Source organism: Meleagris gallopavo, chromosome 2 (genome assembly GCF_905368555.1).
Source record: "Meleagris gallopavo chromosome 2, MGAL_WU_HG_1.1, whole genome shotgun sequence".
Lineage (NCBI taxonomy): Eukaryota > Metazoa > Chordata > Aves > Galliformes > Phasianidae > Meleagris > Meleagris gallopavo.
In genome coordinates, this window is record NC_139405.1 from 7,929,595 (window position 1) to 7,953,789 (window position 24,195).

At 38.4% G+C, this 24,195-nt stretch overlaps 1 protein-coding gene across 3 annotated transcripts in view; it reads left to right on the plus strand.

Annotated features, from left to right (window-relative positions):
- Positions 1-24,195, plus strand: part of WDPCP (WD repeat containing planar cell polarity effector) — a 138,831-nt gene that overhangs the window by 85,290 nt on the left and 29,346 nt on the right. For all 3 annotated transcript variants that reach the window (XM_085218808.1, XM_085218807.1, XM_085218810.1), the window contains 2 exons: positions 14,997-15,060; positions 20,415-20,517. In XM_085218808.1, coding sequence (XP_085074934.1) covers positions 14,997-15,060; positions 20,415-20,517 — 167 coding nt within the window. The remainder of the gene's footprint in view (positions 1-14,996; positions 15,061-20,414; positions 20,518-24,195) is intronic.

The following is a 24,195-nucleotide window of genomic DNA, read 5'->3' on the forward strand; positions in this document are numbered from 1 at the left end:
TCCAGCCCTTGGGGCTGCTCAACACAGCTGAAATGCTGTCTCAATCTCTCTAGCAGACAAGAAGCTTCAGTGCCAGAGTGCTGCCTGAACAGTCTGGGTCACAGACCAGAGATGTATAGGAGAGTCTTCCCGTGTCTTATACCTCCGCTATAAAGCAGCCTTTGAATAATCTACTGTTGTGGCAGTTTTTTGGAACAAACGAATGTTATTTTGCTGTTTCCCTATTGTCAAAGGGATTTGTATTCAACTGAATCAAAGTGATAGGATCATGTGATTGCTGCAGAACAGATGGTAACGCTTAAAGCTTATCTGAAAAGACATAATCTAAGTACAAAATGAAATGTTCAAAAATGGCAGCTTTATCTGATATAAAGCAAGGAAATCATGTCCAGAGATGATCTTTATTGTATTAAAGTGGCTGTGCCTTAATTGGTATTTATTTCCTTTTAGATGCTTTCTTAAGTGACCAGAATGATTTGAATGTAGGCTAAACTGACAGTGCTGCTGATTTGCTGGAGAAATGGTAAACCAGCTGGATGATTCTGGGAGAGAGAAGGTCATCTAGGCCAATTCTCCCAGCGTCTGGGAAAATCATAGGGAAGCACAATGCTCACTAATTTGTCTAGGCATGCAGAAGCTACAGCCTCTGCTGTTATATCCTTCCCTGAGGAGCCAAGCAAGGCTAGCCATTTCTGCCAGTCTGCATTTATGAGTGTGGAGAGAGCTCTTGTCTTTTTGGATCACCGTATCTTGCCCAACAGGATAGTGGAAATTGAGTAGTCCCCTCTCTACCTGCTTGTTAGAAATGGCAACTCTATGTGGATGTCAGGAAGGCTGCATTTAAAGTCAGTTACACACTCTGTATCTCAAACCTTGTTATTCAATCCATTCTCTTTTTTAACCATAAATACCTGCATGCTAGTTACAAATAGTTAATGAATCTTTTCACAGTGAATTTGTGCTACCACAGATATGTATGCAAGACTAAACAAAATAATAGCAAAATAAAAGCAGGAAGACTTGAATGCAGATGCACTGTGAATTGTCAGTGCTAGTTTGATGCAGCACAAGGGGACATTTGTTGCCCTCTTGTGAACATTTCCTAAAAGCAAAATAATCACTTTGTTCCCTGTTGCAGCAAGTAATGGAGGAAACAAAATGTTTCCTAAATTGTATGGCTGAGAATGAAAAAGTTTCCGAAATACTGTAGGATCTTCCACAATTCCTTTGGGCTTCAGAAAAAAGCAAGCAACATATTCACAGAAGGCAAATATAGAAGATAAAGAGCTGAAAGACACTGAGAGTCAGAAACTCAGAAGGGGGTTTGGAAGGGTGAGGAAAGTGGGCTTAGGAGCAAAAGGTAGGGAAATGAGGACAAAGGACTAAGGACAGATAAGGGGCCATACAGAGTAATACAAAAGAATAGGGTGGGAGTACAGATCAAAAGAGAATAAGACAGTGTAGGGTATGTGTTGGGCGGCGGAGGAGACCAGAAGCATAAGGGATGGACAGAAGAGGGTGTAGTTTTTAATACAAGATTAAAATATTAAAATGCTTGTATGTTTCTAGATCTAAATCTGAAAAATGCTCAGATAAACAGAAGTGTTCACCCCCCATCCCCCACCAGCTTTCTTTTGAATGCCCCACCAATCTGCCTTAAGCCTTTTCTAGAAGGACCCACTCTTGGGAGAGAAATATTAATTCATTCTACATGCTGAGACAATCTTTGACCTGCCTGCTGAGTCTGCCAAAAAGGTGCCAGTTATTGTACTTTTTAAGGTGCGAGTGTCTGTGCTTAGAAGAATTGAGAAATGCAGTCACCTTTTCAAAAAGGCTATCCTCACCTCGTAATAATCATGAGCCAATGATCTTAATCTTTACTGCAGTCTGAAGGGTTTTATATATAGTTGAACATAACTGGCAACATCCATTTTCACATTATCAGTGACATTATGGGCTAAGTATTTTTCTACCATCAGTTTCCAGAAAAAAAAAAAAGAACAGTGTGATGGTAGGTCCTGTGAACCATGTGAAGGCATTCTGAAACTACAGGCTGTAGTACAAGATGGGTTAGAACATGGTGCAGCAGCCTGAGATGGGCATTATCTTCAGCTTCCACCAAAACAGAGATACAGAGCTTCGCTGGCATAGGCCTTGAATAAAGAATATGGAATATCTCCAAAAACAGGCGTTCTGTATACAGAATTAAAATTAAAGGCCTCTTAATTATATGCCAAGAATCCATTACAACAGTATTTATGGAATGAGTAATAATTTTCATTTTAAATTCTTATCTATAATTAAAAAATACAGGAACTGAATTGTAAATGTAAACCTATATCTTAGGTGTTCCTTGCCATTTGAGTAGCACTCCTGTATTTTATTATGATGTCACTACCTATAATAATATAATGCGTTATATCATTATGTAAAATGTTGAGCAGAGGTGGATTTATTAGGAAACCTTGGGGAGCTGTTAACCTTCTTGCCCCCACCCTTTTGTTGTGCTCTGCCTACTAAGTGTATTTGTGTAATGGGGGAGTGGCTGCACAGCCTCCTCCTGCTTCTGTATAACAGCCTCATCTGGCCATGTACAGAAGGTGGAATGAGATGGAAGAGTTTTTCATTCGTTAACTATGGCATCGCTGACTCATGGCTTTGCTTCACTCTGATCAAGCATTCGTAAATTGTACTTGCCATATTTTCTAATGCATGAAATTATCTTGCTTGTTTGACACACACACGCACGCACAAACACATGCCTGCCCTGTTTTATTCAAACCTTTCCGCCTCTTTCAAACAGACAGTGAAAAAAATAACATACCATGAGCTGGAAGGAAAGGCTGGATTGGCAAGTAAAGACTGAAATGCTGTTGGGAAGTCAGAGAATTAGAATTAGAATGTGCAGCTCCATGTTTCTGCTATTTTGTTCATGTGTTTCTGAATATACAATTTAAGGATCTGTTTTGTTTTTTCATGGAAAAACGCTAAAAACGATTTGGACCTTATCATCTGATAATTCCACTATCCATCCCTCTTCTTCTTCTTCCTTGAAGCCAGCTTCAAGGACAAATACGATTCCTTATGAAGCAAATCTCTATTCTAAATACCAGAATAATGCATTTGTCTTTTTCAAGAGTAAAGTGCAGTTCTGATCACATCTACTGACATAATTTTGAATATATCCACAGGAATATTCTGCTTTGTCCAAGTCTAAAATTGAAAATGATGGGTTTCTGCTGTTACTGGTTTTATTCTTTCATAAATCTTCTCAAAAGTGTTGCGTACTCTTCTCAGTATTCAGTGTGAGATGCTACTGGTTAAATGCAAAGAAGAATTGAGCTACATACTGGGCAGAAAACATTCATGAAATACAGGAGGTGAGAAAGTAGGTGATTCTTAGTATCAAGGGACATCTGTTTCTAGTCAGTACTGGGTTTTGTGAATCACTTTGCTATTCAATAGTTGTGAAGTGCACCACTATACTACCTGACATGATTATTTGACGTAGTTATTGCTTACTTCCAAGACAACCTTTGGGAAACTAAAATAGAGCTCTTTCTCTCTGCAGCAAGATCACTTATACAGTATGAACTAACCCTTTGTAACAGGTTCTTGTATCTCTAAACTGCGATCTGCAAAGTAGGTGTGCACTGTGAGTGTTCCATCCTAAACAGGACCCCCAAATCAAAAGGTGAGAAAATGCCTAGACTTCATAGTAATTCCTCATCCCATTTGCTGCCAACTGTATGGAACTGAGGGACAAAGTCAGCAAAGAGCTTTTATTATCCTTTTAAGAGCACCCTAAAAGTAGAATCTATAATTATATTGGTACATAGTGTGTCACGAAATATGTATAAACATTAATGATGACATGGTTCAGGACTGAGAATGTCTTTTATATTCATAAGGTAACCTATTAGGCATTAAATTATGCCTTCAGATAAAATGACCACTGATGTCAGTCAGGTTCTCTATGGTGGCCACATGAGCGGAATTCATCTCCACAGGAGTAAGTTCAGTAGCAGCGTTCTGACTAAAGCAGCACCTTCTGGAGAGAACTTTGAAGAGTCATTTTTTGTCATCTTGCCAGAACGATCAAAACCAAAGGTTTTCATATTGCCATGGCACTGATAAATGAGAACATCAATGGCTGTGATGGACCTGCACATGAATAGATCCCCTGGTCATGCTTCTTGACCCGTTTGTGAAACATGAAATAAAGGCACCTATTCAATAGAACTAGATAATTTTTTTAGTTAAAGAGATATTTAAATTTCAGGAAAAGTTTAGAATATCTTTGCTTCAGTCCTATGTTGCTAATGATTTTTTTTTTTTAATTAAACCACCTCCACAACAGGTTTCATTTTCAGTTAGATGCTTTGATGCCACAGGAATGGCTTCAGGATTTAATTCTCTAGTGACAATCACAATGTAAAAAATATTGAGCAATGAATTGCATATCATGAAAAAAATGCAAATAACATGACGACATTACTTGAGAACAAAATCCCTTGAAGATAAAATGCAAGAAAACTCCTTCAGAGATTTGGGCCAAGATATTCTGCTGAACCAAATGGAAGACATTGCTTGGAGGATGGGACAAGTGGCAATTTTGGCACACTTAGAATAGTCCCAGAGCTACTCTGCAGTGGAGCAACTTCCCCTAGCCACGGCTGACTGGCTGCTTTATGGTCCCAAGTGTCAAAACTCTTCCAAATCTCTGCCTCATCCCCACCCCTGAGACTGCACTTAAAAAACAGGAAAACAGAATAGCTATACTGGACTAATGTTCTTTGTGCCAAGGCTATTCCCACATGCTGGCTAACGTGACTTAGATATTACTACTTTTAGAAGCTGAGTGCAAATGGCAACCATTATTTTGTTGTGTTATGTAACTAATAATCTGCCCTCATAAAGTCACATTTCTTTCTGCACAACTGTGCAAGTCCCCTAAAGTCTGAGGGGCTTTGGGCATACATCAATTGTGAAAACAATACAAAAATGTACCACATTTGTGGGTGAAAACCCAAGAATAAGTTCATACCAACATAGCTTCATATTTAAGCTGCCCCAATAAGCAAGCCTCAGCTTTTCATTACATGTCAATGTCATCATTTACTCCTTCGTCAACAACTTAGTCACTGATGATGATTCCTGGAATGACACTCAAATACCTCTTCTTGAAGTCCTAACCAGGATCCTTAATTTAAGCTGTTTTTTTTTTTTTTTTTTTCTTTTCCCTTGCAGTCTTTCCACATTGATTCATGTCTCATCTCTTTATCATGACATTTTTTCTCCTTTCATCTTCAGAGCCTTCCTGAATCCCACCATCATAGTTCACTTCCCTATGTGTGGACCATCTGACAGTATTCTGTCTTAAGCTCTGCTCATGAGATCAGAACAGAACAAACTGTGGCAGTCTGTAATCTCTTTGTTGTGTGCAAAAATTGTTTGGTTTTTTTTTTCCTAGAAGAGCTTCATTCTTCTTCTTATTCTCCCTCTTGCATTCAGTGTTCTCCAAGAAGTGCTAATTGAACAGTCATATAACTCTAGACCCCTGTCTTCAAATGCAGAGCTCTCTTTTATTGTTCTTAAGAACTTCTTAAAGAAAGGGTACAATAAGTAAAGTTTAGAAGAAAAGTCAGCAATAGTCAGTTGTCCAATAACTGAATGTAGCATCCCGGGAGTTCACCTCACCTCTCTGAACTCAATCATGTAGCATTTGGATGTCCTACATACTCATCTGTGCTGTGGTTAGCAGAAGGATGTGGGCACCCAAAGGATGAGTAATCCCACTGAAGGAAGATATCTGTGATAAGCACGAAGAATCAAATGTCTGCTATCTCTGTCAATTAACTTTGAAGGAAGCCTACCTGATTAGCCATGTAAAAATGAGCTATTTAAAGATGAACGAAATGATTTGCACTGTGAATGTCTAGCTCCTCTATCTCGCTATTACTGGCCAGTTATCAGAAAGATAAGTGTTCAGATATAGCTACTATAATAGAAGGAGAGAGGTATAAAGCCTAACAAAAATATTTGAAGAAGGGTTCACAGAAAGATACAGGGACCTGTTAGGCACACAGATCTCTTGAAATTCCCCTCAAACCAGTTGACCAGGATAGAAGTGGCAGGGGCATTTCTTTTCACAACCATTTGACTGTTGAAGACCATTTTGGAATTTCTCTCACCAAAATGTCTTAAAGACACAAAGATGCCATAGGGCAAGAAAACCCTTTTGCAGATAGATAATTCATTAGAAGGTAAGAAACAGAGTAAAAGATCAGTGTCTCACTGAGTAGAAGTCACCAAACGTAGGTATGGTAGAGCTATACACATAAGTAGTGTGGAAAAGGAGCAAATAGTAAGGTGCAGTATTTGCTAATGATCATGAATTATTCAGATTAGTAAAGATAACAGCAAAATTACTTCACAGGACTCAGTTACATAGTGTCAAAATAATAGAAATTAAAGTTTGATGTAAAGAAATTCAAAGTGAAGCATGTGGCAAGGCATGACTTCCAACTTCATGTGTAAAATGGCTAAGTCTGAGATTCTTTGTGAAGAGAAGTTTAGTCATATAACTGATGGTCAATTCAGTGCTCAACACAAGCACGGAATGCCACGAATTTTTAGAAAAGCTAGAAAAAAAACAATAGAGTTTACCTGAATCATGAATATAGCGTATGTAGAACTCGAAGAGCTGTAGGAAGGACTGTTGGGGTGATTAAAGGCATGAAGGGAATGACTGAACAGAACTCCTCAAGCTGTAGAAGAAGCAACTGAGATACAGATCTATTAAATCATCAGTGTTAGGAAGAAAGAGGACAGTAAATGACTGTCACTGGTTCTTCTATTACAAAAGCTAGGGGTCATCAAGCAAAACTAGCATGTGGCAGTTCAAAATGAAATGATTCTTGAGATAGCATATAATTAAATTTTGAAGCTCCTTACCACTGGATGTTATGGATGGTAGAACTGCATGCGAGTTCAAAGAGAAGATACGGGAAAGAGAAATTCACTTAGGAATACCAGCATAGAAACCACCTGTAGCTCAGAGAGTCACTGAACCACAAATCGTTGAGGATTACTAAGGTAAGTGTCACCTTAGCTTGCCTAGTTGTTACGTTCTTTCCTAGGTGCCTACCTATTGGTATGATGTTATGTTAGATTTGTCTTTGGTCTAAGCAAATGGTCATTCTTACAATTTTTGTTCTTGTATGTGATATCTTACAGAAAAGGAAAAAAAAAAAAAACATAATTAGTTTCCATTTGTTTCCCAAAAATATGCCAAAATTCACATGACAGAGTTCTAAAAAGTGTACTTTCTGGCTCTCCTGTCTGTATTTGTTGTATTGGAGTTCTTTTCTGTGGAAATTGTACGAACATTCCCACTGCATTATTTTAGTATAAGATAAAGTATTGCTATTGACAAACTAAAACAGAACATGTACGTAATTCTGTAACTGAGCTGTAACTCAACAGGTGATTCAAAATTTGGTCCTGCAACAGGATTTTATAAATAGCTATTTATCATTAGGCAGCCAGTTTTTAGAAAATACTGAGCTAATGTATTTTCTCTGAGAATTTTTAACATTAAGAGCATGCATCTTATCTAATATCAGGCATGAGGGAGAATTGGCCCTGCACCTTGTGGAAAGTCAAGGAGGAAAAGGATATGTTCTTTATAACTTTAATACCAAATTTCCATCTGCTGCGGATTGAAATTGCAGAGATATCACACATATACAATAGAGGTTTATAATAGACGCAGCAACTCATCCTTAACCATTGCAATGATACTGGGCCTCTGTTATAGAGCTGTCTTTGGTGTGTAGACATGCTGATATTTTGCTCAATAAAATACAACTTTCAAGGCACACTGTTAAATTTACATGATCACCAGAGTAAGAGCTATAAAGCTGGAACAGAAGAAGAAAAAAGAATTAATGCAATAAAGGCTAGGATTTAACAGATGGGATTGAGTAAAATAAATGTGAAACAGGTGTCATTGACTCTTATCAGCATTTTTAATTAACATCTGTTTTTAGCCCGGAGTACTTTGGAAGAGTATGTTGGAGTGTGTCTGTATTTAAAGATAAAGGTAGGCTATTGAAAAGTTACTGAGTGGTAAGAGGTTGGGGAATGGAGGGGTTTGGTGTGAGAAAGTGGTGTTTGTTGGGTGTGTATTAGTCACAATGTAGAGAAACCTGAAGGAAACCTTCCATGAAGAAATTGTAACAGAAGGAAATATTGCTATGGCAACAAAATATTTTTGCTTGAAGGAAAATGAGTACGAAAAAGTAAATACAGAGTGTGGGAAATTCAAAGGAAGTACACATTGTGAGAGAAAAGAATAGAATACAGATTAAGAAGAAATAAACCATCCCAGTTTAAATTCATATAATATTAAGTTATAGTAGTACAAAAATTGTTGTTCTCCAGACTTTAATAGCAACTGGTAATAAAAATCCTAGACCACTTGACATGTACGAAGGAATTATTTTACATATGGTAAAACAATGCTGTTTCCTGAACAGTTCTTCTCTTGAATGGTTAACCCCATTCTGCAAGAGCCCAGGCTAACGTGTCTGACCATCATTGAATGGGAAATGTACAACAAATGTTCACAGAATCATAATCTGTTAAATAATATTTCTTAGGTTTAGACATAGGACCGTCATAGACATAGTTTTAAATTGGTGCTTTTATAGTTAATTGAGAAAAGGGCAGGAAATAAATGATGTCACTTCCATAGCTAGAGCTACTAATTGTTCTAGAATATTTCATACATCTGGACTGCTTCTTATAAATATGTATTGTAAAAGTTTAACTGCTACCTTCTTACTAGACTCCTTCAAAAATTACCTTACTTCACCTGAAAATCTGACCTAAAAATGCCTGAACAACTTTTCTTTGAGCCCCAAAGTCTGTTCTGAGAAGAAGTGTGTATGCTTACCAGAATCACCTCAACTATTTCACACAGACACATCTGATTTCTTAGACCCGAGTCCTACAAGATAGGAATCACAGCATAAGATCCTTTTTTTTTTTTTTTTTTTCTTTTTTTCCAGGTTGAGAATGTCTTCAAGATTCAGCACTTGTTACAGCGCTGCAGGGCTTTCTCTGGACAGGGGGTCACATTGTCCGGCTCCACTTATTAGCTTTCTCTTTCCTCCTATTTTTTTAATTTGGTTGGTTTGTTTTTGCATTTCCTTGCTCCATACCAGAGGGTACCCTTTGATGTGAAGGGCATTTGGTTCTATGCCAAGCAATCTATAAAGTTATAGGTGTACTTCCTTATATTGGCAGATACCTAATTTGGCAGTATAGCTCCAGTAGCAGAGGTTTTCGAGTGGCTTCAGATATCTATGCTAACTTGAAATTTTTCCAGTTATTCATGAACTTTTACTTGAGGCATATTCATGCAGGACGACCTTTGAAGGGCTACATAAGGGTTTTTTAAAAAGTTGCTCAGGTCCCAAATTCAGTACTTCACTTAGCATGTCCATATTTAGGACCTACAGAAAATTACAGGTTGTAAACCACATGTTAATGCTCCGCTAAATTTGGGCCTAAAGAGATGTATACATTATACCTGGACAACATTTAGAGCTTCAATATACAGAGCACAGTTTAGAAGATCATGCTCTTGACTCACATACATGTAGAACTGGTGGCTGTTTCTCCATGGCCTTATTGGTGTGCTCTGCAGCTCTTTCTTGTCATTGGTACTAGAATATCTTAGGAGGCAACAAGGTTGTGGGCCCCACTCCAAACCTTGTGTCCTAATCAAAAAGCTCATAACCTGAAAAAACTAGAAGCATAATGGCGTGACTTTATCAAAATAATGCTAGCATCTCAGAGGTAACAAATCGCCAGTGCATCTGATGATTCTTCCATCAGCTCCCTACTGACTTCAAGAATCTCAACCAAACCTTGCAGAGGGTAGAAGTCTCAGTGATAAGCCTGACCGTTTTGAGAAAAATCAGCGATCAATTATGGTTAAATAATGTCCTGGTAATTATCTCCATCCCAAAAGGATGAGCAAAAGTTCAGCAGTTACACTCTGCCATTCAGCAAATCCACTGCTGAACAACAAACACTTGATTCTTGATCTGGCCATCGCTGGATGGGAGCTGAGAGCACCATGCTGAGGAAAGGCACTCTTCAGAGTTAACTGAAAGTTGGCTTCAAAATATTTCCTTGAAGGTCAATAGAATTTCAGGGCTGTCACAGTCATATACCTGAAGGTGTTTAAGCTCTGTATTCTGCAGTGCAGCTACAAGTCTAAATGAATGGCTTTATGTTCAACAGTTGGTTAAAAACCATGCCATTCCTATTTAAAATCAACCACTTAGCAACCTAGCCACACACTTTTTACATTCTTTAACCAGATAATCTAATTATTCTGGCTCAGAATTCCACTGAACAGAGTTCAGAGTCATTTTACAGACGTTGTTCTTTATTTTAATATTGTTTAATTTAAAAGGGAAAAAAATATCAGATAATAACTTTTTTTTAGGGAAAAAAAAAAGCATGAAAACCATTTCTGTTCCAAAAATTGCTGATATGAGAACTTATGGGAAACAGCTCCTTTTATGAATAATTATTATTATTGTGTTTAAGAAATGGGCAAGATGCCTAGAAATTGAATGAAAGAATGAGCTATTAAATTGAAATATTAAATGAAATAACTGAATTAAAAGTGATCACGTAAACCCTGCAGTAAATGTTGGGAGCTGTAGCTGATTGAACATATTTCCATCATCTGTTTTGTATGCTTAAATACAATTGCTTGATGTAAGTAAACACTTGATTGATATTCTGAATACTTTAAAATCTGCATATGCATCACAGAATACTGAACAATTAAAACTTAATTTCAGTGTGGTTTGATTGCATGTAAATTATTTCAATATTCTTTTTTTTTTCTGTTCTGTTTGCTCTGTGCATATTTAATATTCACTTTTTGAATGCATATCACCCTTGATTGGATTGCGAGATGAGGAGGACTCTGAAATTTCTTCCACTAAAAAGGATTGCCTTATAAATGTTATTTGTGCCACAGCTCTTCCCCTGCAGATTATTTTCTAAATGTTGTGTACCCTTATTGAAGACAAGGAAAAAAACGGCTGCAACCCTCCTTTATCAGCCCAGCACATGGAATATGCTTACATGGTCGATGGGCATGTCTAAGAAGGCTTGTTGGTTGTAACTAGTCCCTAAAGAAATGTTTCCATCTTTCCTGCACTACATTTCTCTCTTGCTTGCATGAGCTCTCTCTCTTCCCTTCATCTTCCTTTTTTTTTTTTTTCTCATTCACAGACTTCTTATTATGTGTTTTAGTATTATGGATAAATATTTTTAAGTTGAACATTTTCAGCCTGGAAAACCTATCTCTGTCTTTAAGTGCCCACATTCAGTTCCATTGCTGTGGCATGCAAATGACAAAATTCTGCTTTTGAGATATTTGCAAAACTTATTATTTAAATGTTTTATTTAAAAAGAAAACAAATATCTGTGGCTTTCCTGGCATCTTTTCAGCTCAGTCACGTTCTCAGAAGGCACATAGACAGAATGCACATAGCCATGCTGCCACGGGAGGTCTGGGTTCTTCTCTGTCCTCACCATTCTTGGCCCTCGTTATGCTTGTCATACCACTCCTTTTATCCCTTTGCTTCTTTGCCCATAAAACAGATGCACTAACAGCTATCTTTTTGGAGGTTTGTAAGATAGGGAGAAAGATCATGTAAGAGTGTGTAATAACAGTATTACATTACTATAGGGGAATTTAAATTTCATATTGTATGTGCTAAACAGCTCGCAGAGAGATGTTTTCCTATCTGACCCGTATATTTAATCTCAGTTTGTGGGTTTTAATCTTGAAGGTCAGATTTCTGTTGGCTCTCGCTTTGACCAAACAAGTTGGTTTGCAGGCAGATTTCCTTATCTCTCTTTTTCAAGGGAGGCGTAAGTCTTGATTGCTGGAGTTATTGTGAAGTAAGCGTAAATAACGAGGTGGAGGAGAGGGGGGAGGACATGCATTTCAGGACCAGGCTTCTCACGACAAAGCATGCCTTTAAAAGAGGTGTTATTAGCTTGAGATCTCTCTCCTGCTGGGAAGGACTCTCTGTAATTGTTTCTGTAGAATAAGAACGACACAGCTCCCATGAAAAAAGACTCAAAATAACAAGTGTTTTCTAGTAAGGATAGCTTAAAAAAACCTGGACATTCTTGACTGATTTAATACGGTTTGCCTAAGTAATGCAAACTTGTCATCCTTGTTTGAAACCTCCACCGTATTTTAAAGCAATTCCATGTCTAATAATTTATGAAGTGTCTGTGATTGTTACTTCCAGCTCTCTTGGTTAGTGAAGGGTATTTCTTTCTTGGGCAGCCCTTTTTTCCTTTCTGCCCCTCAGTACAGCTCTGAAAATAACAAGCTAACTTCACAGTTTTATGAATAGGGGCCATAATGAGACCGAAGTGTACATGTTGATTGAAGGAAAAAAAAAGGTTGAATTCTTTGTGAAACAGTGAAGAACTGGCAGCTTTTGGGCCATGACTCTGTTCTGCAGGACAATCAAAAGGAAAAGTTACTTTACATTTTTTAGTTGCAAGCAGTTTTGCTTTGCAGAAGTGAATGTCATTCAAATAGTCTGTATGGTTCTAACTTTGGAAAAACAGAATTATGATGCTGACTTTTTTTTAGCTGGTTGTAAAGCCTGTTTCAGTTTGGTTTCCAATTTTGCCTCTAAGTACTAAGTATGTAGATTTAACACGTAATTGAAAAGAAACATGTGCCAGAAGAAGATAAACATGATTACTATTTAAGATACACATATCTTAACATGTACTTAATTGTCTTAATTAAAGCAAAGCTTTAGAAGCATCATTACAACACAGTGCATTTTACTGGAAAATCCTTCATAGAAAGCTCGTTGAAAAACTTCAGAGATAATAGATGTGCATGTAGGACAATGGGCAGTGTTCTTTCCCTGGTGATCAAGAGGTTAATGTTGCTTCATCTCTTCCCCTCCCTTAAACAGGTTCTGTGAGGAGGGCTGCAGATTAGTGCTTGGAAGACACAGCACAGAGATTACCTCTGAGGAGGACAGGGCTCCTCACTCCAGGTCTCCTTTCCTACTTAAGCTAAAATATTATGCCTTCTTGTCGCAAATGTTATTTCCTGCAGGAGAGTCCTCAACAGCTCTATCTTGCCATCTGCTGAATCATTCCAAATGTGTAGTGGAAGAGGGGAGAGCAATAAGGCTATAGCAAGAGGGAGGTAGGGAACCACTTAGGCTTTGGACAGAAGCAGGAATTGCAGTATGGGATGTAATAGGGAATTCCTTCGCCTACCCAGGGAAAGGAGGATTCCCATGTCTCCTTTCATGCTAGCCTTACAAAGAGCTACAGCATTTCCTAAGATACCTTCAATGTGCAGAATTCTATACATACTGACATCTGTATGGTGCTGTCTGACAGCATACACTGAGAGAGCACAAACTGCACCTTTCTACCATGGAAAAATTACAATGTGATATCCCATTGCGATAAAGAAACTGTCTCCTTCCCAGACTTCAAGCATCAACAACTGGTTAATTTATGGAACTGTGAACAGGGGAAAAGGAAAAAAATTGCCACCAACAGGAAAACAGAGAAGTCGTTCTGCATGGTATCATTTACTTCACAACTCTAAATCAGAGATGGGTGTTTCGTAGTTTCCCAAATTAAAATAATCTCACCAAATCCATTTCTGTAGGGATTTTTAAACACTTTAAAACATGCAGTAGCAGAAAATGTGTTCAAACAGAATCACTTTCTCATGGTACTGAATGATGGTCACATAGTGGTTATCTACATCTAGTATAAGAGAGGTATAAGCCCAGTACAACGTTGTCTGTATTCTCGTAAAGCTTCCAATTGATAGCTCTTTCCTTCCTGCTTTAGTCAACATCCCAAACATTTCATAGAAGGGGATGTACACAACATTCAACTGCATTTCTGTCCCATGTAAGTATTTGCTGTAATTGCCAGGAGATGGTGTGTGATCTGTGGGTAGGAAGGAGGTAGCAGTCCGTGTCCTTACCAATGGAAGGAGTTGTTCAGTGAGCCTTCAGGCACCAAAATGGTGGTCACCAGAATGATGTGATAAAGCTCTCCTGGGTTAGTGGTAGTGGGGAAGTTCTGCATCCACACTGCTCCATTCCTACTTTGCTGCACCTCTAGGAGATTCTGAGGTGGTATCTTCCAGAGCTTGTCTACAGGTAGTGATGGTGTGTGGTTCTCTCTTCTTCTGTTCCTTGTTTTCCCTCCCTGACACTGCCTGCTTCACCATGGGATCTTCAGAAAACTCTCAGAACTTGTGGCAGACTGTGCCAATGCTGAGGGAGTTAGGGGCAAAGTGTCATCCCCTCCACCCCACTGGAAAAGCAGTTCCTGGGCATTCATGACTGTTCAGCATGACTCAAGTGGATGATCAACTTCAGATAGCTGCACTGTAATGACAAAACCCAATGCAGTATTCTACAAACACCTGTGAAGAGTCCTGACCTGACTTCAGAGGTCCTTGTAAAAGGTTGCGTTGCGTCCTTGCAGAAGATTGTCATCTCTGTCATAGAACCTTCTGAAATCCCTGGGGACTTCAGAAGATTTGGGGTTAGTCTTTTCTGTAGAGGATTTTGAGTTTCCTACCACTGTTATTGGGGTAACATTTACCTATATAATTGATGAAATCTTTCCAAGAATTAATTAATCTACAGGACCTTCTGATCCTTCAGATTCAACTAGATCTGATGGGACTGAGGAATGAAGGTTTTAAAAGATTAAGAGAGTCACTGTCCTGCCTTACTGTTCTGCAGTCCCTTTTACTCAAGTAAAGCTATGGCAACACTTTTGAGGAGGATTGAAGGACTTTGCTCATTAACAAAATTAGATGCAGGTCTTACATTATCCTCAGCAAGTGACATATTTCCTTTTTCTTGCAGGTATCAGAGATTTGAAAAAGCATTTCTACTAGCTGTTGACATAGGAGCTCGGGACCTCTTTATGGTGAGTCATCTCTGGAGACAGAGGATGTTGTCAAGATGTTAGTTGTCAGCTTTTTGCACATTAAAAAGGATCCGTGTCATTTGCAGCCTTAGACACATACTGAAGACAGAGTTATTCTACCTGGCTTGCCCCTTGCCGTCTCAAAACTTGTCAATGGGAATCGAGTGTCTTTAGAATCATTGACATTTTACCTAGCCTAAAGGCTACTCTTTATTTTCTAGGAATTAATGTTTATGTTTTTGGTTTTTGAACTTTCACCTTCTTCGTCTGTCCTGATGTGTGTGAATGTCATCTTTCACTCTAATAAGCTTATACGTTTCTAATCCGTTCCTTTAAGACCTACAACTGCTGAGTCTTGGACACAAGTGCTGACCATATCCTGGGGATCCTGAATGCTCTCAGTTTGTTCTTAGGGTTTTGTGAAAAGTGACAAATTATGAACGCTTCTACAGGTACTTTTAAAACAACAAAGCTCAGCAGCATCAACCCAAGGGTTTTTACATTTCATGCACTCTCTGCCCCCTCCCATTTAATTAGCTACAAAAGTAAAATTAACCAGCTCTTAAAAGGTCTTCTGTGTGAGCTCTGCAGGAGGCTCTTGTTTTATAAGATCTTGCACCACAATGTCACAGCGAGGTCAGATGGACAAAGCCAGTCATGCTTTCCCAGTCTCTCAGCATGTTGCTGCTCCACAGCTGATTTCATTGTTTTCAAAGAAACAATGGAAAAGGGCTTTGTTTAAAAAAAAAAAAAGGCCCTTTGAACGATTCCTTTGCTTGACTCTTTTGCATAATGAAGACATTCTGTTGTTTAAATTAAGCTTTGACACTAGATGTTAATATCATTTATCCCATTAAGTCACTTGCCCTGCTAGTTTGATCTTGATATTTAAATTGTATGTTAAATTACACAATTAAATCCTACTTTTATGGGTTATGAAAATTCCCTTCTAATTATATAAAAAGTTGCGTGAACCTTTTGATGTTTTTTTCACGGCTCTAATCATCTAGCTTGTTCCATCTTATTAGAAAGATGTGAATATTGTGATAAACTTTTCTAAGTATGCATCAAAAGACTGTGATGGAAGTGTCAGGCATTTAGGAAATTCATTAAGTGTTTTATATATACCCGCCTTGATTTTTCCTCCTTTTAGCTCTGCCTTTTTCTTCCCTCTTTTTGTTTTGCTTGTATTAACTGTTAAGTTTTTCAGTGCCAATTTTATCCCCAGTTGAGGTGAGCCCTGCAGCGATGTGTAAATGTCATTTGGCCCAGCTCTTGGCCTGCCGTCTCAGGGCCCTCTCATTTGGGCTGAGGACATTTCATACAAAATCCTTCTTCTCACCCTTCTTTCACTAATGGCAGCACCAAGGAGACACCAGTGTTGGGTCAGGAGGTGGAGGCAAAGATGCAAACTTGGGAGGGAGGGAGCAACACGTGGCTGCACAGTCACGTCTCCCCATCCCATCTCACCAATGCCCTTAAATATTAATATAGTTACCCATGTAGTTCCTCCCAGCTTACATGACAGCAAGATCCAAACCAGTTCTGCATTATTCGTGTTCTCCTCTCATTACCTCTGAGGTCCTTGTAGTTTCCTGCAGGTTATGCAAGCAACAGCACACACATCTGCCTTTCCAAATCCTCTTTTGCCTCTCTCCCTCCTCTGGGGAAAAATGTCCTTTCGCTAATTTGTCACCTAAGTGAGGTGCTAATGAACAAACTTTACAGTTAGCTAACAAAGGCACTGCTGCAGGACTTCCAAGTACAGGTTGCAAGAAGGTTAAAGGTGCATTGCTTTTTAAAAGTACTGATTTGCGCTATGGAAATTTCTGGGGAATTGGGCTTTATTGCACTGGATACTGTGTAAAAATTAAGTAATCTGCTCCATAAAAACTTACAGTCCTTCTAAGTACTAATGTAAAAACGCCCCTGCTAAGCAAGGTTTGTGCATCCTTCACTTCTTAACACATCACAATTTGTATATATTGCTTATATAGGTCAAAATACAATTAACAGCATACAACTGGACTTTACCTATATTTAAAGTATTTGCAATGGCATGCAGTATGAATAAGTAATATATAGGTCAATTACTTGTACTGCTGTTCTACAGACCTACCAAATCCGTTTGTAAAACCTCTGCGGGCTCTAAGAGTGACGCCACCTTATTTCTTGTTAATATTATGGGATTTCGAGAAGTAGTGGACTGAGGAGGATATGCATAAGCATAAAGAGGCAAAAGGATGGCATAAGCAAAAAGAAAAAGAAAATTACTTACTGAATGGAAACAGAAAAGGATAGAGAGCTACAAAACTGTAGCTTAGTGGTAGCAATGGTGATGGGAGGACAGTTGGACTAGATGATCTTGTGGGTCCTTTCCAACTTTGTGATTCTATGATTCTATATAACAGAGAAGTGGGGAGGATCCGTGTTGCACACCTGTCTTCTCTGACTTGTAAGGAGATATCGTGTATCTTGGAGAGTTTATTCTGAGCCAAATTTGTTTTCACAAAACAGAGCTCTGCAGCCTTCGTGATTCTTTTGAGATTGCAAAGAAGTTTAAAGGAGTGCTATCTAAGGCGTGATTTCTTTCATAAAAATGAAAAAGAAACTAGAAAAGCTTACAACTTAACCTTCTTGCTCTAGCGTCACTAGTATGATGCCAAAACAAGGCACACAGGCACTGCTGCGTCGCCCTGTAAGCTTTACCCTCACGTCACATCTGAGTCCATCAATTATTATCATCTCCTACAAAGTTCAATAAAAAAATAAAACCGAAAAGGACATAATATCATGAACAACAGCTACATTTATTGGACAGCGACTGATCCAATCTGTGACAGAAAAGATCAAGCAATGCAGGGGTCGTTAGCTTTAAATCCTTTTGTAGTATGCTCCAGCTCTCAGCTGCTGAAAATTCAAAAGGCCATCGCACGTACCAAAGGTAGCAAAAATGCAAGGAAAAGACACTTTAATAAAAGTGTCAGATCTTGGGCGATGCGCTGATGAGGAAAGCGCGTGTTTCGAAGACGTGTTGGAATGTTGCCCAGAAATATCCCATAGACAAATGCGCATCAGTGTTTCAAATGACTTCTGCTCACCCAGGGCCAGCTCTGTGAGTCACAAAGAGGAGGGTAAAAAGGGAAGTGTCCAAAAAGTAATCAGGCTGTTCAATGATAAAACACAGCCCTTTCAGCAAACTCCTGATAAGCGGCTGAAAATTGTCACTGTTGTTTTTGGAGAGAGACGTGATATTTAACGTGATAAATTCTTAGATAACAGTGTGAAAAAATCTATAGCAAAAATTAATTCTTTAAGTTTCCCTGCCCTTCTTTAAGGCAACCTGTAATCTAGTGGTTTTCCTTCATCTTTTATTTATTTCCTGGTCTTGTCCTGCTCAGAGATTTATAAACTCTTAGAAGACATCGTTTGAGTGGCCTATTTGAATGAGAACCACTTAAATATTATCTGAAATAGTCTAACGAGCAGTTTTTATAGGAAAAAAAAAAAAAAAAACCAACAACTTTTCTTTCTGAAGCTTGTTTAGAGATGGGAACAAGAACGTTTGAAAAAAGAAATAAATTCTTTGTGCCAACAACATGAGAAACTTCACAGAAAGCCCTTTGTCATCCTACTGCTGTATTTCTTGCAAAACCCCCATGAGTGAGTGGTGGGTACATAACATCTTCAGATGTCTCTAGTGTAAGAAGGTGGCCAAAACAAGCTCTGAAAGAAGCAGATGTTCTGATGTACCTCATAACTGCACGAACTTTGTCATTTGCTGAGATTGCTTCTATTGCAATTCCCCAGGTTTATTATTTAAATTTGCATTGAGGTAGACAATACCTCTCTTAGTTTAAATTACAAGAAGAGAAGCATTAATCATAGAATGCATTTTAAAATAAGTGAACATAACCTGCCTATATGTTCAAATCTCTGTAAGCTCAGACTTGTCGGAGAGCCCTTAGGTTCTCTCTTGTTATCTAAATAAGCTGACAATATCTGAGGCTTAATCTTCATAGAAATCATACCTTGCTGCTCAGCCCTTTTCTCTGACAGCCATGTTAGACCTACAAAGAGAGGAAGTGCAAAGTTCACAACAAGTTCAGAAGTCAGTACTTTGCTCCAAGACACTTGCACGTTTTTTAAGTCACACCTGTGTTAGCATCTCCTCCATACTGTCGGGCTCCTGCCAGTCAGGACCACGGTCTCCTGTGCAAATGGTCTCATAACTGTTTGGTCCTCTCTTGGTTTTGTTTTGTTTTATGTTTTTAAATGAGGGAAGAATACAGGTGACACCTTTAGCAATCAGGACTGGGATGGGAAGAACTTTGCCTGATGTTCTTGGTTTTTGTCCTTCCTTCATCTGTCTCAGTCCTTGCACAGAGCAGCCCATGGCTGTGCCACCAGAAGAGAAGAGGGTTAGTTGTATCTTCATTAATGGAGTGAAAGGATGAAACTTTACTTCAAGTTTCAAAAGACCAAAAACAAAGGGACTGAAAGCCAAGAGTCTGAAAACCAAGGCCACTGAGATTGCAACTTGTCAGCAGGAATATATTCTTATGTAAAATGCGCTGCAAGTAATGCAGGTGTTCTACGCTTGAAAGGTTAACACACAATAAAAAGACTTCCAGTTCAACAGGGAATAATGCACCATGATGAAGCCCTTAGTTTTTATTGGTGGATACAGAGTATTGGCAAGTATACATGCTAGACAACATTTTTGGAAAAACCCTCGTGTACTTGTGATCAGGAGATCCAAGAGTGCCTCAGGAACCATGTCACCTATGTAGAGGTTAAAACCTTTGAGCAAGTGTCATTGTTCATATTTCCTCCTGTATCAGCACAAGGACAACCTCTCTCTTAGTCAAAGAACAGCCAATGTGTCATGACAGCCTCCAAACAAAAATTAGTCCCCACCTCAATTAACTTTGCCACAAAACTCATGTACTGGGTGGAAGTTTTAATACTAAAACTGAAGGAAGAGTTCCGGTTCTTCCATTGTGGTTACTCAGAGCCTTCTTCTAGCAATTCTCTTTTAATTTTTGTACCGACCAACTTTTCCCTAAAAGCACAGAGACTGGTTTCATTTATACACTGTCAACAGCTTCACTTTTATCAGTGCGTGATTGGTCACCATTTTATCCATTGTTAACAAGAAATGCTGTATTCACCAGCACAAGTCAGATAATAAATGTGCATTGAGAGAGAATTAAAATGTAAAGCTAGGTTCATCAGTTCCATCTGTGTTTGTGATCTAAATAATAAAAGAACCTCTTTCTTTTAAATTCCCTTTTGTTATGCCTATGAGATTCATTTTAGATTAATCTTTTATTTTTCTTTTATTTCCAAAGGACATCCATTACGTCGCTCTAGATAAGGGTGAATTGGCACTAGCTGAAGTGGCAAAGAAAAAGGCTAATGACATTGACGCAGAATCAATAACTACTGGAATTGGTAAGAATTAATGGTGTTTAAAAAGCCCTTTTTGTTGTAATCAATACTTGTCCTGTACAACACTGTGTTATATTTGTGGGGGCTTAGTGGTTTGATTGTACTGTTTTATTTGAAAGTGAGACAGTATTTTTATTCATAACTGAAGAGTGGAGCTTATAAAAATGACAGAGCTTTCACTGCCCATGTGAGGATTGTGTCAATGTAGGAGCTGCAGAACAAAAAAGATTAGCATACTATGGCTGTGTAGAAAAGTTCAGGCTGCTCAAAATGAACTCATATTCCCCTCAAGTAAGGACGTGAATCCAAAAATCTTTTTCGTGCCAATATTAAAGGCCAGTATGGCAATCTCATTCACCTATTTGCTTGCAGTCATGTAACTGGAGTCATGTCATGACTACATTGGAAGCGTTCAGAGGAAACATTTACTGATGAGAATGTAAGGCTTCAATCCTGGCTGTAAAGAGATTGCTTCACACTCAGAGGTTCCTGCAGATTTGTAAAGAGGACTGATTCAAAAACTGCAATGTTAGACTAACAGCTCAAACACAACTTTTCAGAGAAGGGAAGTTATAACTCACTTGTTTTCCCCATGTGTTTCCTTTGAATTATCATGAAGAGATGTATACAAACAGGTAGATTATTCTGATTCTTCAGGCCTAAAACACAGTCCAAGCAGAAGGTGTCTACAGAATTCTAGAAAGCTGACCTCCAGCAGCGAGAAAGTAGGCAGAGGGGAAAAAAAGTAGGCACAAGATGTTTATGTAATATGTGCACAATGCTAATTTGCTTATCCCACCTTGAATATTAGATAAAGCCACTTCTGTCCTTGTCTCTTGCCAAGAATACAGAGTATGATTGGCACTTGGAAGAAGGAGTCAGAAAACCTTTGAGATTTTGAACAACATAGGGTTATTTTTGGGACCTAAAAATCAGAACTGTGCACCTATACCCGGAGTGTGTAAGCAAATGCCTTTCAAATGTATGGAAGTATAGAAAGGCTGTATGTAAGTTTGTGAGGCTGTTTCTATGTACGCAGATACAAGTTGCTGACTTGCAAGGTTATGCAGTGCAGTGTCACCATCTTACCTCTCTGGCAGAGCAGAAATCAAGCAGTGCCTATCCTGAACTCTCCTGAACACTTTCCATTTTCAAGCCTAAGTCACTTTTGCATCTCTGCCTTTGTACAAAGCTCTTGACCACTAGAATTGCTTAATAGAACTGAGATGCTGAAGAGTTGTTTCTGATTGTTACCTATTGTCTTAGCATGTTAGTTATGTAAAAATGCACTGAATCCAGAAAAATTAAACCTTAATCTGTCTTTATTTAATTCCTTACAAACTATTAATAGATTTCTGAAGGTAGCAGTTTTGAAGTTCACCATCTTATAGACACTGGCACAAAAAAAGGGATAGGGAAGAAACCTGAGGTGATCACAAGTGTGCTATGAGCATATCAGAGGTAATACATGTACAAATACAGCTACAAATGTGCAGGTACACAGTGTTCCCCTTCTTGAGAGCAGTCCTGGAATTCCCCATAAGCATGAATTATTAAAGTCATTTTATATGATAAAGTCTTTAAAGTATTCTCATTTGCTGAATAATTAACTATCAGGATGACTTAAAATACTTAGTAAATTCAATGCCCCTGGGACAAACTGTCAGCGAGATTCAGTCTATTAACAGTAATGAATTTGCATCCAGTTCATTTTATATGAAAATAAACAGGAGTCTCCCATGAGTTCGTTTCGATTCAGATTGGATCTCACCTTAAACACTTGAAATCTCAGCCACAGGCTTTGTCTTATCATACTTTATTCCAAGGTCCTTTCTTTTGAATGTTTTTATTTCAGAAACTGTTGTTAGGAAAAAAAATAATAAGAAGTTGTCATGAAGAATGAATTTCGTAAGTCCAGTGATAACACAAGAAGACTAACATGTGCTTTCTATGTAAATGACTGCATTTATTTAATATATTGTGAAGGGCACTGAAAAGGCCTGCACCAGAAGCTTTAAAATGCAGTTCCAAACAAGTCACTGTCTCCTATCCATCTCCTAAGCTGAGTCTTCATCACTGAGTTCCTGCTTCCTGGAGCTTTCTGCCACTCAGTGACCAGTGGTCATACTTCCTAAGTCAATTCCCAAACACCTTCAATGCCCACTTGAGGCTCCTACAAGAAGGCAGCAAGCTAAGCAAATGAGACCTAAGTTATGCTGAGCACTACCTTAGGGAATATGAATACTGCATATTTCCTATATATGGTACAGTACAGTGTTTTGTCCTTGGTTCACTGATGGTCCATTGGTTCATTGATGTGAACCAATGTCTGCATCTAGTGATATTTCCTGAGCTAGCCCATCCCCAAAACTCAGGTCTCCTCTACTTGAATTAGTGCTCCTGGCCAGTTCCCAAGCTCCTCAGATTGCCCAATATTTAATTTGTTAAAATATTTCTGTATATAGGGCTACTTCAAACATAACATGCTTAAAACTCAAACTTTTGGAAAAGTTTCAAACCCTTACAAACGATGTAAAATGACAATACAATTTCAGCTTGAATTTATAAATGTCATCTATAATCATTGCTGGATTCCTCACATATATAAAATCAAGATTTGTGTCAAGATAAAATTAAAAATAGATTTATTGTTTCAAAGTTTCCTGAATTTTAGCTGTCTTCATCCCGTTGCTAGATCATAGTTTGCTATTCACTGTTTCCAACAAGCCACCATCAAAACAAGGAATGGCTGGATTCAGGCGGTCGAAACACCTGTAGAACTTCAGAGCATTGTAGTTTCGTGAGAATACTGCTGAGCAGGGTGAAGTGTCAAGTGAGCTTGCTGCTATTCCTTGCCTATGGTTTTGGCAGAATCAGATATTTTGTTCAACTGATTATAATCTTCTGAAGAAAATTATTCTCATAAGATTTTATGTTTGACAGCCTGTGAAAATGCATCTTGAGGCATGAGCAGATTGAAGTAATGGTACTGTACACCTCTGACTATACACTGGCAGCCTCCTCTTTCCTTGCTCCCAGTTGATCAGCAGACCAGTGGCTGTAGATGTTGTTGTTACCTCTGCCAAAGTTTTCCCATTGAATTATTTCTGTAGTAGACCTATGAGTTCCTTAATGAGGTCAGGGAGTTCTCATTTAGCTTTGAATATTGTGTGCACCTCATTTCACTGTATTAAAGCAGAGAGGATTTTCTTCCATGTTGACAATATTTACAAGCTTACTGATAATTTTGTTTATGGGTGTAGCCTCCCAAGTGCACTCCTGGACGAAGTAACTGGGTGCAATATTGTCTGTGGTGGAAGAGTGCCTCTTCTCAGTGAACTGTAGGTTGCTAACGTAAAACTTGGGTTATAAAGAACTGACATGGCACAGCCTGTTAAGAAATGCCATAACTAATAATGATCATGGAGGTGAAGAACTCAGCCTTTCCGACATCATTGCTCAATGAATATCCAATGAAGAGCATATGCAGTCAGTGTCAGAAAGTTTCCCAAGGCCAACTTCCAACAAATTACATTAGGGCCTAGCAAGATGATTTCAACCTTCAAATCAATAGCTTTTACCCAAAAGGGATTCATGTTGTGACAAGATAGATAAATGCTGCATAGTTCAGAGGCAAATTGGGAAGCCCTGTATTTCTACTTAGAATTAAATTCATAATAT